This window comes from Salvia splendens, unplaced genomic scaffold (assembly GCF_004379255.2).
Source record: "Salvia splendens isolate huo1 unplaced genomic scaffold, SspV2 ctg406, whole genome shotgun sequence".
NCBI lineage: Eukaryota > Viridiplantae > Streptophyta > Magnoliopsida > Lamiales > Lamiaceae > Salvia > Salvia splendens.
The window spans coordinates 1-17,483 of record NW_024599055.1 but is presented as its reverse complement, the minus strand read 5'-3'; the positions used below and the strand labels follow the sequence as shown (position 1 = coordinate 17,483).

The following is a 17,483-nucleotide window of genomic DNA, read 5'->3' as shown; positions in this document are numbered from 1 at the left end:
ACCGCCATTAGTTTTTTTTAATTATGTAATTTTTTTTAATTAATGTACTTTTAATATTTTATTAATATTAGTGAATTTTCTCGTTTTTGTGTCGTAAATTTAATTCCGTATATTGTGTGATTTTTAATTATTTCATTTTGTATATATTTGTTAATAATGATGTGGATAGTATGTGGCTGGGCTATGGCTGGGCTATTGTTGGGCTATTTGCTTGTTTTGATGATGTGGCAGGAGGATTTTTAGTGCTGATGATGTGGCATTGGCTGGGCTATTGCTGGGCTATTCCTATTGTGGATGGCCTAAGTAAAAGATATCTTGATCGAAATACTCACAATAAATATGAATAGGAGAATCAGATCAAAATCTATTGGGATCTCTAGTCAAATCAAATAAGTTTATTAGTAGTACTTATCATATTGCACTCAATAAATATGATTGTTCGCATTTATATATGTCTAATTGTATATTACTAAGTTTGTAATGGCGAGTGTAGAAGTACACATGAGTCACATGACGAAGAAAAAAGAATCTGCTAATCAACTTGGCATATCAATATCATGGATCAAATAAGAAAATTTCAACAGTACGTGTTTGGAAAATTACACAATGTTTCAAACGTTTAGGGAAAAATGAGAATATCTTACAATTTCGCGTATTGACAAATTATCTTATTCTTCTAAAAATGGCATCGTATCGGCGTTTTTGCCACACTGCCACTTCCCAAGAACACGCCATCGTCAATTTTGAGAAGAAGAATTACATTCGCAGAGAAAATTCTAAAGTTCATACATTTAGATTAAAAATCCAAAATGGAGTACAATTAACTATTTTGGGTTTACACTCCAAAACCAATTCCATTTTGGATTTTTGAGTAAAATAGTACTCTCTCCGTTCCATATTAGTAGAGTCATTTCATTTTGCGCACTTGTTTTGACAAAATAATTATAAATAGTTTAAGTGGAGAAAAAGTAAAGTAAGAGAGATAATATTGTAAAGAGGACTCTTCTCTATTCTCTCTCTTACTTTACTTTCTCTCCACTTTAACTATTTATTATCATTTTTTCAAAATGAGTGCAGAAAATGAAATGACTCTACTACTGTGGAACGGAGGGAGTAGTACCTTATTTTTAGGTTTAAAATGCTGATCTTACGAGTTACGAATCTAGTAGTTTGTACATTTTTATTTGTAATTTTCGTCAAGTATAATTATATAACGACAATAATTACTAGTAACTATTATTGGGGTCTTAGTGAATCTCCTAATGCCCACATAATTGTATAGTTAGATTCACCATCACAACTACTTGCCAATTAGAAGCTATGATCATCATACATGATAATCAATTTTTCTGAAAAAACATTGTGTTGTATGTGTATTGTTTAGTCCATTTTAGTACTACTATATCTTTATTTATATAAGCAGATATCCCACAGAATTACAAAAGACTTTATTCAAACTCACAGATATATTTAAGATGCATATTACTATGATGGTATGTTAATTTAAAAAGTTAGCTAGATAAGAGCCATCTGCTGTATATTGAATTGAGTGGATGGCAATCGGAGGGGGAGCCGGAATACGCGCGTTGAGCCAGAATCCGATTCACCGCTTCTGTTGGATGAAAGGCGTCCCAGAAAATATGCTCCTTTCTGTTGTCGCAAGGGACAGAACGGGAGGCACGTTATCTGTCCCCGGTTTCTCCCTATCCCACAACACCCTCTGTCTGTCACATTAAATCCTGCAAAACATAACCATAATTAGTTATCGTTTAATTCAGTACTACCTCTGTTCCCTCATAGCTGAGTCATTTCTTTTTCGCACTCAGTTTTATAAAAATCATGATAAATAGCTAAAGTGGAGAAAGAGTAAAGTAAGAGAGAATAATGTAGAGGAAGAGTCTGTACCATAAGCGTTGGCATTGTTGAGAATGTCAAGAGTTGCTCCTAATGTATTACCATAGGCAAATATAGTTCTACTATCATTATCATTATCATTATCATTATCATTATCATTATAGTTGGTGTTTAGATCATCAACGAGAGACTTCAGTCTCTCGTTGAAGATGGCTGCTACGTTGTTTGCATAAGCAACGCACTTTCCTGTTGAAGCAGTGCCCCCAGCCAGCTGATTAGGGATGCATCCGAGGGGTCCAACGCCTCCCAGAAGAAATTTCCGGAGGCCTAAGCTGCACAGCGCCTGCAAAACAGGACAATAGTTAAGTTTAATCTATCGCCTTTGCTGATTATGCAACAAGTGAGATCATAGTCACACCAAAATCTGCCTTGTGTAGCTATTAATGAGAAGATCCGCGAAGTCTTTAGGAGCGTAGATGTAGTAGCTGCTTGAATAGAATGAAGGCAGCATATAGTTATTTATATAGTCATTGCTGCCTAGAGACATCACAACTATTGCCTTAGCCAAATAATTGACGATTTCTTCGTCTCCCATTTGGCTTCGCAGCTCACTCAACGTGCTCTCGAAGTTGACAACTTGTGCAGACAAGCTGAATCTCTCACCCTATCATTCATAGAATGTAATTTGATCAACAACAGAATATAATTGCACAAAAACATAGAGTTTGGAGAAGATGTTATAGTACAAGATGTCGCCCCGTGTCTTCAAGAATCCCTCCTGCAGCTGATGCATAGTTCACTCCTCGAACAACATTCGTTCCGGTTGCAAAAGGACTTGTGTAAGGCAGCAGAATAGGATGCCCCAACAACTCTCCTAATTATAATTAAATTACTAAAAATAAGATCAATGGTGATAATTAAGTCTTGTACTATAAAATTAGGTAGCTCTCACCAATATAATCTACAAAAGTCTTGCCATTGCAGAATCTTCCGGAAGGCGTCCCTCCATTGAAATCGACTCCATAAGGGACGTAGTTGGCCTTCGCCAATGAGCTCAAGTAGTTGTTGTTGCCGGGATCAGTCAGTGAGTCGCAAAAGGCAAACATCGCGGTCACATGAGGTGATGATACTGCTGTAGTTGAACAAGTTAGAATCATCATCAAACTAATGGCTACACAATGCTTTGTGAATTCAATCTCCATCATTTGCTTCATTTCAGTTAACAATAGGCTTCAAGTGATGCTTTTTAGCTTGTTTTCATGCTTTTTCTGTTACCACTTATTTGTCATCTTCCATATATTTTTGGGTTGTTTTGTTCCTTAAATGCAATGATTTTCTTGCGTCCTCTTCAATATAGAAAGAACTTCACGCTCTTGTCGATCAACTTGTTATATTCACTGGAAGTTGAAACACAAATGTGGTAAGTCATGATCAGATTTGAAATATATGGTTATTATTTTAATTGTCGGAGTAAATGCATTTTGAATAGTACTACCTACTTCTTTTCCATTTTGTTCGTTGGAGAGTAGTATATCATCGCGACTCGAGCAATTGGTGCGGTCCATTGTATTTTTTAGTGGAAAAAAAGCGTTATGAACACTTTTCGATGCAAAAAGCGTTCTCAAAGACGTGTCTAGCGCATAGAATCCGCTAGACAATGCTAATATACTAAATTTATTAACTTGGCAATTTAGCTCGTAACCCGTAGGCTGGCCCGAATAGCCCGCCAAATTTATAGGGTTAGGGCTCAAAATTTCTAGCCCGATAAAATTACAGCCCGATTAGCCCGCACCCGATTAACCCGCAACCCGTTAGGGCCAGACCCGAAAACCCGATGGACTGGCCCGGAAACCCGATAAAATTTATATTGTTCTATTTGTTTTACTCTAATTCGACACTTCATTGATTATTTTATAATATAGATTACTGAAAAAATAACTTTCCATTATATATTAAATATATAAATTATATATAAGTTTTTATTAATAATAATAATAAGATAAATGAATTAGAAACTTCAATTTCACTAAAAATATATTTAAATTTCTAAACATGCTTTAAAATTTCTTGTTTATGTTTTATTTTGCATAAATCTCAAATATTAGTATTTGATCATGTTTATGTTTGAGTTTAAGCATATATCTCAAATTATAATAATTAAATATTTTACATTTGATAAATATAACTAATTTTCACCATTATTTATTGGATTGATCGCATGTTAATTTTATCGATAGCAACTCGATTAACCCGATGGGCTAGCCCGAAACCCGAGCTTTTAGGGTTAGGGTTGAACTTTTATAACCCGGAAAAATAACAGCCCGATTAGCCTGCACCCGATTGACCCGCAACCCGAATAGGGTTGGCCCGAAACCCGGTGGGCTGGCCCGATTGACATCCCTACTTACACTTATTTGTTCAAATGAGGTCGGTTTTTTTGTCAATTACCTGATCAATATCAGTATCACCTTTATCACACTCATTAAGACTAATAAATCAAGTTGCTATACAGTTGTCTGTTATTTATATGTTGTCACAGCTTCACTCACCATATCAAATAAATTTGAATTTTAAATAATAAGAAAGATAAATTTATATAAATTCTACACACATAATACTACCATTTAATTTTAATGGTATTTAATTGTAGAAATTTTATAACTCAATATAATAGGAGTACTATATATTTTTTCAAATAAAATTATATTAATCATTTTATCATTTAGTATCTACTTTTTTTTGTTGGTCTTTTGTATTATATTTCTCACATAACTTGTTTCTTTTTTATTTTATTTTTTAAAAACAAATTATCATGAGAAGTAATCATGGTTATTTATCTTAAAAAGATTAAGCAATAAAATTATTGAATGAATCGCATAATAAATAATATAGTTATAATGATTGAAAAAATTTCTTTTGCATTATCTTTCTTGTAGCTTGTTTCCTTTTCCATTCAATATCCAATAATGCATATGTGAATATTTTCTTTAATTTGCTTCTAGAGATGAGTATTTTTATATATGAAGGAGTTATTATTCATTATAACCTTCTTATTTAACATAGATGGTGTTTATGGAATGTGATCAAATGCAAACTCTAAATATTATATAAACTCCAAATTATGATTCGGACTGTTAGAAAATGTCAACAATGACAACATATTAACAACAAAAAATGTCAATGGTTAATGCTATGTTGACATGGTATTAAAACTGTGTTGACATTTTTGTTGCTGTGATTTTTTCATCTGTTGACATTTTTTAATGGTCCAGATCATAGTTTGGAGTTCGTACAATATTTAGAGTTTGCATTTATCACTACTATGGTGTTTATAGTATTAAGAAATTAAGTATATATATACATGTAGTCGTATTTATAATTTACTACAATTACAGAAATTTCTTAATCGTAAAATTGCCGATACGAATAACTAGTTTTGTTTAAATTTATGTTTAACTGTATCAAATGTAATTTTGTTTCACGATTTTGTATTCAAGATGTAGAGTACACAATTGAATCGATTTAATGATAATCACTTTGTCGGACGTGAATGCCTACTAGGAGTATCATTTTAAATTATTTCTTACTAGTATTATATATTAAATTTATTTTTCATTTCATGATTTTTTTAATCAAGATGTAGGCTACACAAGAAATCTACTCAATGAAAATCAACTATTGGATGACATTACTAAGAAATTAAATGTATATAATGAATTCATTTTTATAATTACAATACTTAGAATTATTTAATGATAAATAGTTGTATGTGAATGATTATTATCGTTTTAATTTATTTTTTACTATTATATCAAATTTAAATTCGCTTTATGTTTTTTAGTAATGATGTCGAGTACACAAGTAAATTTATTTAATAATCATCAATTAGTTGGATGATAGTACTACTAAGTTAAGTATTCCCTCCGTTCTATAGTAGTAGATGCATTTTTTTTTCAGCACGGAAATTAAGAAAAATTGTGTTAAGTGAGTTAAGTAAAAGAAGAATAAAATAGGAAATGAAAAAGGTGGAGAGATGAAGAGAGAATAAAGTAAAAAGAGTAAAGTAAGTAGGAAGAAATGTGTTGATTTTAACTAAAAAAAAGAAATGACTCCATTGTTATGGTACGTATCAAAATGACAAAATGACTCTATTACTATAAAACGGAGGGAGTACTATATATATGGAGTCATTTATATATTACTAATTTATAATTTTTAGATATTTAATAATAAAATAGATTGATGTAAATGACTATTATCCTTTTCATCTATTTTTCATTCTTCAGTATTATATTACCATTATGTTTATTTTCGTTTCATAATTTTGAGTCAAGAGCAGAGTATACTAGAAAATCGACGTACTAATAGTTATCAATTAATTGAATGACGATACTAAGAAATTAAGTATACACTAGTCATTTTGATAATTTATAATTTTAAGAATTGTAATTGTTGGACTTGAATGACTGTTATCATTTTAATTTATTTTTTACTATTGTATAAATAATTTATTTTTCGTTTCATGACTTTGAGTCAAGATGTAGAATTATTCAAAAATATCGATGTAATGATTGTTTATTAGTCGGATGACAATGTTAAGAAATCAAGTATAATCAGTAGTTATTTTATAATTTACAATTTTAGAATTATTTAATAATAATAAAATAGCTGGATTTGATTGATTATTATAGTTTCACTTCTTATTTTTATTATTATTTACTATTACATGGAGTATTTAGTTTTGTTTCATAATTTTTAAATCAAGATTTAGAATAAACAAAATTGAAATCAAATAGTTATCAATTGGTTGGATGATAATACTAAATCTTTAATAGGGAAGCATTAAGGTCTTATTGCCCTCTTAGTATTAAGTTCCAACTTAATATCAACCATTGGATTAAGATGTTGGACGGATTAGATTAGTAGGAGATGTGATAGTCTGTGTTACATTATTTGGTCGATTTGGTACATTACGGGGGTAGAATAGGAAACACATGATTTTATACATGCGTTTCAAAACTACAAAATCCAAGATTTCAGCATAATGATATCATTCCAATTTTGAGAAACCATTAACCTTCCACTCTCTCACCGTCACTTCGTCTCTCTCTTCTCCCTCAATTCCCATCTCTTCCAAAACCCTAGCCGCCCCAAAATCGATCAGAAAAACCGCAATACAAGTCGTTTCTCGCCGTAAATATTATCTGATCTCGACATTAGTCTGTCATCTCGGGTTTTCTCTTCATTCTGCGGTTTATTTGGCGACGTCGAGCAATCCATCGTCAACAATTTCAACAATCGTCGCAACATCTCCAATATTTTGAAAATTTGAGGTTGTTTTCTTTCATTACAGAAATTCAATATTAGGTCTCTCTATTGTATGTCGTTCGTTAATTGAATTTTTGGTATTTTTTTAGTGCTTCTACAAATATTCTGTCAATTTACAAATTTTGGTTTGGTGATGTATTTCAATTTTGGTTTGCTACATTATTAAATTTATGCTCTTACATTATCTGCTCTGTCAATTTACAGATTAGGGTTTACACATGTCTATGCCTATGAAATTGTTAATGTTAGTTGTTTTGAGTTTATTAGTCTGTTGCTTATTACATTATTACGAGGTTAAATTTACATTATTCGGCGAATTACATTTTGCTCGTAATTCTTTTACATTATGTGTGATCGAGTGTTACATTAGGTATTCTAGACTTTACATTATTTTGATCTGATATGGTACATTATTGTGTGTTATACATTTAGAATGCATTGATACACTTTTGAATAATTCCCCTGGGGTTTAGCAATCCATGGAGCTAGGGTATAGTACTATTATATGCATTGAATTTCATTTTTTTTTGTGTTTTTTGGATTACATACAGTAAATAATGTACGAAAAGTGGCATTTAATGTACATGCGTAATAGTAAGTGATGTATATGTGTAAGGATTTAATATGTACATTAATTACTTATGCATTGATACATTATTCAGTCTTATGTGTACATCAAGTCTTCCAATTTGAAGCAACATACTGCATCGATTATTTCGATCTGTATAATCCTTATTCTGCATTAATAAGTTGTGTTATTAGACATTCAATTTACATCTAAACTAATCAATGACGTTTGTCTTATTAGAATCAAAGTGGACAACAACGGCCGACTTCGATGATGACTTTATTGAAGACATTACCCTTTCATTTATACACCAATTTAGGGAGGGATTGACTGCAGATAGGGAGTCTAAGCGTGCTGCCACGCCAAAGCGTTTACATTGTTTATAATATTTATTTTTTAATGTACAATTTGACTTTTGTACATTAATGATAGCATTGTGTACATTATTTACTACATACATAGTACATTAATTGAATAAAAACGTTTACATTATTTAATGTAACGCACCTTGACATAATAATATACCATTGTAATAGAGTAATTGGAAGAGGTATATACAAGTCATAACTAATGTAGTATTCACTTATAAATAATGTACGAAAACTCATAAATAATGTAACCATTCAATAGTAAATAATTTAGTCATTCACTGCCTAAACGAATGAAGTCCATAAAAACATAACTAATGTAGCCCTTCTTAGTGAATAATGTACGAAAACTCTTTAATAATGTTAGGCATGTACATTATAAGACTATATTCGTATATTATTTCATGTATAAAATCCAAATCACACATTAGAAAGTGAAATTTTATGCATGTGTTGGTAATATGCCATAGCGCTATGGATTGCTAACCCCTAGGGGAATGATCCTAACTCCCTGCCATTGGTGACGGTTTCGTTTGTGAGTCGGTACTACAATCTAGCCCCATGGATTGCTAAACCCAAAGGGTATGGATTTAACTTCTGCCAAACATTCAACCCTTACACATGTACATCATTTAGTATTACGCATGTACATTAAATGCCAATTTTCGTACATTATACCCCAGCCGCATGGATTGCTAAACCCTTTGGGGAATGGATTTAACTTCTGTCACACATTAAACACGTTGTAATCTACATTAATCAAAGACGACATATATATTAAACAACCATAATCGTACATTAATACAATCTACATTATACACTTAATATAGTACATTACTTGTTGAAAATTTACAAGATATAGCTCAGAAAAAGAAAACACACAAAACTGTAAATTTCAAATGATTTCATAAAAATAAAACGACAATTGATACAAAACAAAAACTTTACACTAGGTAATGGGACCTAAGTTCATGCCATAAGGGTCTCCTATGGAATGTTGTGGGTACTATACCCTAGCTCAATGCATAAGTTAACCCTAGGGGACTAGCTCTAACTTCCTGCCCTTATGGAACTCCATCTTATGTGTGGGTACTACACCCTAGCCATGAACAACTAAACCCTTTGGGAATGGATGTAAGTTTCGGCCCTTAGCGAACCCTAAGATTCATGCATACAGAACACTAAGTAATCTACATTAAACCACTAAATTCGTACATTATTTACCGCAAACTTTTGAATTGTCAATGAATCATGTTATCTACATTATGCAAACACAAGGTCTACATTATATACACAAACACATACTTTATAAACTGTAAAATTCGTATGTATTCTGCCATAAAACATACATCGCGATAAAAACTACACTAACTAATTACAAACTTAATCACAAGGTGCTTATACATACAATTATAAATCTGAATGAACATTCAATACATGGAGTTTGAAAAAAAGAAGTTCAATTGGAATAAACCCTAGCGACTAACGTTTGAGCATTACAAAATAAAAACAAACTAAAAAACCTTCTTCCATAATTGAAAACACTAGAACTTAAGAAGGAAATCGATAGTAACTTCTCAAAATTATGGCAGACGAATGGAATTTGAATTTTGTGATTTGCAGCAATGTAAACCGTAAAGATGGAAGAGAGAAGAATTAAATATGAAAAATAAATTAGAAAATATAATTACCAAACTTAATGGAGAGAATTAAGGAAGTGAAATAACCGTTGCAAAAAATCACCTCAACAATGCCCTTTTCCAATTAATTTAATAATATAAATAATGAAAACAAGCTTAATTTTTTGCCATCAGATCTCCAAATCGTGGGACTGAGATTTAATTAGAAAAATGAACCATAATTAGAAAAATGATATGAATATATTCCATCTTTAATATATACTTATATGACTAAATTTTTTAATATATATGTGAGTTGTCTCTATCAATTTAGTCATTTGAATTTTTAATATATATGTGAGTTGTCTCTATCAATTTAGTCATTTGAAATTTTGATTACATATCAGTAGCTTATATGTGTTTGAGAAACTGGAAGAAATTTAATATTCTTCAAATATATATCCAATATTCAAGGTGATTTATGATGAACATTAATAAATTCATATTTTCATAGCTATAATTATATATCTTTACAATAGAATAATTAGTATTGTTCTAACTTTACAATTATTTAATTTAGAATCTTAATCTTTTATTAAATAATAGTAATATATATAGTATAAATTTATTATAATTACAAAATACCTATAATATCCAATTATATATACACAATATATGTAAATTTATCAGTGATTATGTATTTATGTTTTGAAACAGGAAAGTCATAAATCTATAAGAGCATCTCCAGTGGTCGGCGAGCCAGAGGCTCGCCGATTTTTGGCGCTCGCCGAACGGCTAGCCGAACTATTGCAGCCGGCGAGTGCCAAATCGGCGAGAATTTCGGCGAGGCTACGCCGATTCCCGGGCGCTCGCCGATTCTCTCGCTGATCGGCTCGCCGCTATTGCAGCCTCCCGATCGGCAAGGAACCGGCGAGCGATTTTTTTAAAAAAAAAATTCAAAACACTATATATACGCGATTTGCACGACATTTTCATTCGCACCACTTGTTTTAACGAGTACTCTCTCTATCTTAATTTCTGCACAAGATCAACAACAACGCGAAATGAGTAACGCGGGTGGTAGTAGTAGTGGTAGTGGTGGGGATGCTGAGGAGTACGAACGGCGTTTGAACGAACATTTGGATGCCTATACGTCCCGAGAGATAGACCGGCTGCTACAACGGGCCTCGCAGCCGGCGGTACCTCAACCTCGACCCGTTGTCCAGCGCCGAGCAGTTATTGACCGGGATCACGTAGTTGCACATCAACGGCTATACGAAGACTACTTCGCACCGGAGCCGCGGTTTAACGCCAACCTTTTCAGGTGGCGTTTTAGGATGAACAAGGCCCCTGTTTATGCGTATTGTCGACGCTTTGGAGCGTCGATATCTGTGATTCCGCTTCAGGCACGATGCGGCTGGCAGACCCGGCCACACACTTATTCAAAAGTGCACTGCGGCAATCAGGCAGCTGGCCTACGGAGGCGCGGCAGACATGTGGGACGAGTACCTCCACATCGGCAAGACGACTGCCCTTGAATGTATGAAGTATTTTTGTCAGGGCGTGGTTGAAATATTCAGTGAGCAATACCTTCGATGCCCAACCCCCGAAGACTGCCAGGAGCTGATGCAGATGCACGGGGAGAAGCATGGGTTCCCGGGTATGTTAGGCAGCATATATTGTATGCATTGGGAGTGGAAGAACTGCCATGCTGCTTGGAAAGGGTTCTACACGACCGGCTACAAGGGAAAGAATCCCACGATGATCCTCGAGGCCGTAGCTGATTACCGGCTGTGGATTTGGCATGCGTATTTTGGGGTAGCCGGTTCGAACAATGACCTCAACGTCCTCAACTCGTCGCCCCTTTTCAACTAGCAGTGCTAGGGTGTCGGTCCGGCCATCAGTTTTGTCGCCAACGGCAACCAACATGATATGAGCTACTACTTGGCGGATGGGATATACCCTAGGTGGCCCGTCTTTGTGAAGACGATCCGATGCGCATCAGATGAGAGGAAGGCCTACTATGCGGCACGACAGGAGTCGGCGCGCAAGGACGTGGAGCGTGCATTTGGTGTGCTCCAGTCTCGATGGGCGGCAGTTAGGGGTCCAACGCGTTTGTGGCATGTCGACTGCATTGCTGATATAATGTACGCCTATATTATCATGCACAACATTACTGTCGAAGATGAAGGTGTACAACTGACAAGTTGGGCCAACGACGATAATGAAGCCGGTCTAAGCCACGGCGCGGCCGCCCCCAACGTACGAAGCGGGGTACCTCACGATGAAGCCGGCCGCCTCCAGGCAAATGCCGACATGCGCCAAGTGGATGCTCATATTCGACTCCAAAAGGATTTAATTGAAGAGTTGTGGGCGCGGAGGACTGCACGACGATAGGTTTTTTTTTTACTTATGTAATTTTGTTAAATTATGTAATTTTTTTATTATGTAATTTTGTTAAATTATGTACCTTTTTTTAATTTAAATGAAATTATCGAATTTTCTCGTATATGTGGCGTGAATTTAATTTCGTATTTTGTGTGATTGTTAATTATTTACTTTTAGTGCTGATGATGTGGCAAGGCTGTTGCTTGTCCAGTTACTTGTCCAACTGATGTGGCAGGAGGAATTTAGTGCTGCTGATGTGGCATAGCTGAACTATGGCTGTTCTATTGCTTGTCCGCCGACAACTGTGGATGCTCTAATGAAAAGGGATGCATATGCATGTACAATATCATTGTTTTCCTATAGTATTAAAATTGAATTAATGTGTATGTCTTCCTACAGACCGACTTATAAAATTCTTCAAAATTAATCAATCACGAGAATCGAGGAAATTGCGAAACTTAAAAATTTAAAATTCCAAAAAAGTCCCGAAATCCCCCACCCAAACCCTAAATCTCACGAACCGCCGTTACACACCCTCCGCTTTTCCCTCGTCTCCGCTTCCTTCTCTCCGACTTTTTCGCCTCCGGTTCCTTTTCCTACGGATCGGACGATTCCTCTTCTTCTCCAGTGATGGGGTACGTACTAAACAAGCCCAATAGCAGTGACGGCCCATCAGCCCAAAGCCCAAGGAAGAGTATCAGTTCGGCATTACCAAAGAGTTCGGCCCCAGCCTACAGCTCGGTAAAAGCCGACCATCAAGCTCTACTCTCAGATCGGCAAAAGCTGCTCGGCAATAGTTCAGCAGTTCGGTCTCAGTATTCGACCGAACTGGGAGATAGTGGACTCATGCAGAACCTCCACGACCTCCACTACACGATCTATTTAGTGGTGTCAACTCATGCAGGATCTCATGCAGGATAGCGGACCAAACAAAGAGATAGTGGACCCATGCAGGATCTCATGATCTCCACGACATCCACAACCTAGTTAGTGGTGATGTAAGCCACGACCTAGTTAGTGGTGATGCAAGCCACGATCTTAGTTCAATGTATAAATAGAACTTAGATCAGATAGACTGGGGAAAAAGAAAGCTCTCTAGACATCAAATATCATATAGCAAGTCTGTATTTGTAAGCTGGTAAACCAGATCAAGCAATACATTCTTGCCCTCCTTTCTTCCCATGGACGTAGATTTACCTCAGTAAATCGAACCACGTAATTCCTTGTGTCGTGATCTATATTTATTACCTGCATTTACTACCATCAAAAATTCGCCCAACCATCACTGGCGCCGTCTGTGGGAACATATCTGTGAGCCCTTTTTATGGCCCACGGACTTCGCCGAGGTGAATTCTCTTCTTGATTTTCTGGCCTTGCTTTTTTCCTGTATTTTTTGTGGCCCCTCGGTTGACTTTTTCCTTTTTCCATTTTCAGAGGAACGATATGCTCTCCAAGCTCGTCGCCGTTGAACTCTCCAAAGCGTCCAACGATTATGCTGAGATGCAGAGGAAGTTGGCGGCTGCTCATCACCAGGCCGAACAGGCTAAGGCAGACTTTGAGAAGGCCAGAGCTGCTAGGATCTCGGCCCAGGATGAAGCCCAGTTTGCCAAAAACCAGCTCGTCATCCAGCGAGAGCAGACGAAACGGAGGGATGCTGCCGCGGGAAGAAAGGAGGGCAATCCTTAATTTCTTCCAGTTTAAGAGGAAGGGATCTTGGTTTTACTTGAATTTAATATTAACCGTCCGATCTGAGATTGTTCCAGATCTAAGACGAGGATTAATTAGACGGAAGAATCATGGCGGTGACGGGGAAACCGATGAAGCGGCTAGTCAAGAGGCGAGTCACTGCCGATCTCAGTGACTTCCTCACGTTCCCGAGCGGCGGCGATCTGGCAGCCGCAAAGGCGTTCAGAACCACCGTTAGGGCGTTCCTGACGAAGCACGCGTTTCTCCCTCCCCCTTCGACGCTCTTCCCTCACCTTCTCGCCTGGCAAATCCTCTTCCGCGTTGGCGACCTAGCCGTTGACGACGGCGGACCGGCCATCGTCTGCCTGGACGTCGTGGAGGAGGATGTTGCCAGATCTAGATCCGTTTATTGCGACCAGTGTCGCGTCGTTGGTGAGTTCTCAGCAGACGTGCTGCACTCAGTTGATTAACTGCTAATTATTAATTTGTTTTTAGTCAAATTATTTTTAAGAATTGAAAGATCAAGTTGATAAAGGCACCAACCAGCTAGTTTAGAAAATATTCCAATGCGGTTTTGGATAACTATGAGAAAACTTAATTTGACAAAGCACAAATTAAGCTGATTATAGGTGGAAGTGGGACCGGTCCCGTACAGAAGTGGGCCAACTGCCTTAAAAATTAAAGGCCCATCTAAAGAACTTTAAAATTAATCGTATAAATCAGTAAGAAAAAAATAAATTAAAGTGGGCCTCGTCAGCCGCCTAACCTATTGTATCCCTTTAGAATTTTAGATGGAGTCTTTTCCTAAAGTACCCCTTAATCATTTGCTGTCATGAGGATAGAATTGTCTCTCATTTTATAGGATATATAAAGAATTACGTAAAAGCTTTTGTATAATCTTAGTTTCGCGCCTTTTATTTACTCATATTTGAATCTTATTATTAATTGATTATATTTTGATATAAAATGGAGTAGTAATTAATCGCGGGTATTGTCGGTTTTTGAAATTGGGTAGGATGGAGTAGCAATCCCGTGAGCGCAAAGCGGTACCATTTCATAATCAAAGCTGATGGCAATTCAATTGCTGGCTACAATAAGACGTGTGCTGGCTGCGGTGACGCCCTTCACATGACTGATTCCAGGTAAAGATAATTTCTTCATTTCTGATCATCATCTTTTTGTGGAAGTAATTACGGGATTCTTGATGGTAGCTTATTCTTCTGATATATGTATTGTTCTTCCAGATGCAAGTCCTGCAATCATGTAATGACAACGGAAGATGTCGAAGACTGGATGTATCAGCAGCTAGACAACACGACGCATCTGTTGCATGGTGTTGTTCATGCAAACGGCTACGGCCATCTTCTTAGAGTAAATGGTAGAGAAGGTGGATCCTGCCTTCTTTCGGGACGACATATAATGAATTTCTGGGATAGGCTTTGCAGAATGCTTGGAGTCAGGTGGGATTTCTCCATTTTTCATTCCCACCACTCTACAGTTGGGACCTCTGACTTATGCTTTTATGGATGAACAGAAAGGTCAGCGTGATGGACGTGTCGAAGAAGAATGGTCTGGAGCTCCGATTGCTTCATGCTGTGGTTAACGGCCATCCGTGGTATGGAGATTGGGGCTATCAGTTTGGTGCGGGCAGTTTCTCGTTGAACCTGGACGACTATAATTTGGCAATCGAGAATCTCTCCTCTATGCCACTGTCTTTGTTTCAGGCTCAAGGAGGAAGCCTCGGACACGCCTGCAGGATTTGATATCATTTTACCAGTCCATATCTGAAAAGGAGCTTGTGAACATCCGTGACCTGTTTTCTTTCTTGACGGTTTGATTCACGATCGCCATCAGCAGTCCTCGGTGAGGGCGGATGAATCTTCTCGGAAGAAACTTAGGACTACTAACTCGAGGGCTTTGTGTTCTTGGACTACTGATGATGTAAGACACATGGAGGAAGCCATGTTCAAAGTGTTGCGTGCTGTTAGTGGATCCACCTGGGTGAGTTGGCATGCTCTTAGAGGTGCTGTTTGCAGAGTAGGTTCACCAGAGCTTTTGGATTACTGCCTTAAAGAACTCAAGGGGAAACAGGTAGCTCCCGGCATGATAGTTGCTACTCGGTGCATTTCTGATTCTGGTGCCATGGAGTACAGAGTCGAGCCAGGAAGCGAATCCATTTCAGACAGTACATGTTTGAACAGCTTCCCTATGCCATGTAATGAAGGCCTTGTGGGAGATCTTAAGTATTTTTACGAGTGTCTTCTCCATCCGGAAGCAATGGCTGGTGTAGGTAAACGAGAAGTTACAGTTAGGTCTGCCACAAAGATTCTGGATTGCAAGCAGTTTGTGAAGGACTACCTGCCAGGGCATTTCCTGCAAGTTTCCAGGGAAAATACAGTGCAAGTACTATGTGAAGTTGATCTGATGGAGAATCATAATAATCCTCCGCCTGAGCTAATGGTACTATCAGCAGATGCGACGATTGGTGAGCTGAAGGTCGAAGCAATGAGGGGGTTTCAAGATGTGTATTTGATGTTGAGAAGATTTGAAGCGGAGGAGGTGGTTGGTTACGGTGGTGTTGGTGAATCCACTCAAATCAGACTCTTGCTAGGGTCGATGGAGCGTGTGCGCATCGGGGGAAGTTGCACGGGAAAAAATGGTGTGTGTGAGTAGGTTTAGAATGGAAAGGGATAGAGAGATGGATAGTGGATTGCTTATGTGGTGCAAAGGATGACGATGGGAGAGAATGCTGGCATGCGACGTATGTGGGATATGGCAGCATACTAGATGTTGTGGGATTCCGGACTCGGATGGTGTTCCGGTCAAGTTTTTTTGCCACAGATGTAGACGGAAATAAATGGGGGCTGGATAATGTTTTGGCCGCCGGCGGCCGCCGCCGCTACGGCTACTAAGTACTAACACTGTAAATTGTAAATATGCCTTTTTTTTTGTTTCCCCCAACAAGGTCTTGTCTAGTGTGATGAGATGTGTATATATGTTCCTCTTATCAGAAATAGAGTTTGTGTATATTTTGCCTCTTATCAATTTTAATCTTCTGTTGCACTCACACTCTCATTGCATCAATTACCTAATACTATGATTACTATCATTTCAAAAAGATTATGTGTGTTGGTAATATTTTCTTCATCCTACTTTTCTAACTTGTGTTTAAGTTCCAACTCCAACGACAACGATCTCATAACATATCTTTAACTTGTTCAAAATTATAAAAATCTGAAGAGTGTATGAATTAGCAACAATACAGAAATGAAGTAGAATACTAGGAAACGTGATGGAGATGCCTTAATTAATGGATGTTTGTGGCTCTTATTGTTTCTGGCTATTATTGTTTTTTGGGAGTTGGAAACGAGTTCATCCCCACTTTGAAAATATATGGAAACCAGCTATGCAGCAGCACCACCCCACTGCTTATACCTTTATTTTCCCCACTTCAGTTTTGACTTTCTCATTTTTCATTGTGCTTTATACATATCTTGTTTGTTTGTTTCCTCTTCTTCTCAAAACTAAAGTACATGTGATTGTTAATGCTCCCCACTTTGTTCATCTTGTACAACAAGTCAATTTGGTAGACTAATCTTTTATTTCCTAATACATTGTTAATCTGCACTAATTTTGATCTCTAGGTCACATATGAGAATTTAGTGCCCCTTA

The 17,483-nt window shown here is 36.7% G+C and overlaps 1 protein-coding gene and 1 pseudogene across 1 annotated transcript; one reads left to right on the top strand and one right to left on the bottom strand.

Moving 5' to 3' along the window:
• Window positions 1-1,524: 1,524 nt before the first annotated feature.
• On the bottom strand, window positions 1,525-3,183 carry LOC121790082 (GDSL esterase/lipase At5g08460-like). The gene is made up of 4 exons (XM_042188371.1): window positions 2,807-3,183; window positions 2,601-2,728; window positions 2,273-2,518; window positions 1,525-2,197 (listed from the first exon to the last, which is right to left on the bottom strand). The coding sequence occupies exons 1-4, from the start codon at window positions 3,066-3,068 to the stop codon at window positions 1,838-1,840; spliced, it is 996 nt and encodes a 331-aa protein (XP_042044305.1). The 5' UTR covers window positions 3,069-3,183; the 3' UTR covers window positions 1,525-1,837.
• Window positions 3,184-13,872: 10,689 nt separating this feature from the next.
• On the top strand, window positions 13,873-16,679 carry LOC121790080 (annotated as a pseudogene).
• Window positions 16,680-17,483: the final 804 nt, after the last annotated feature.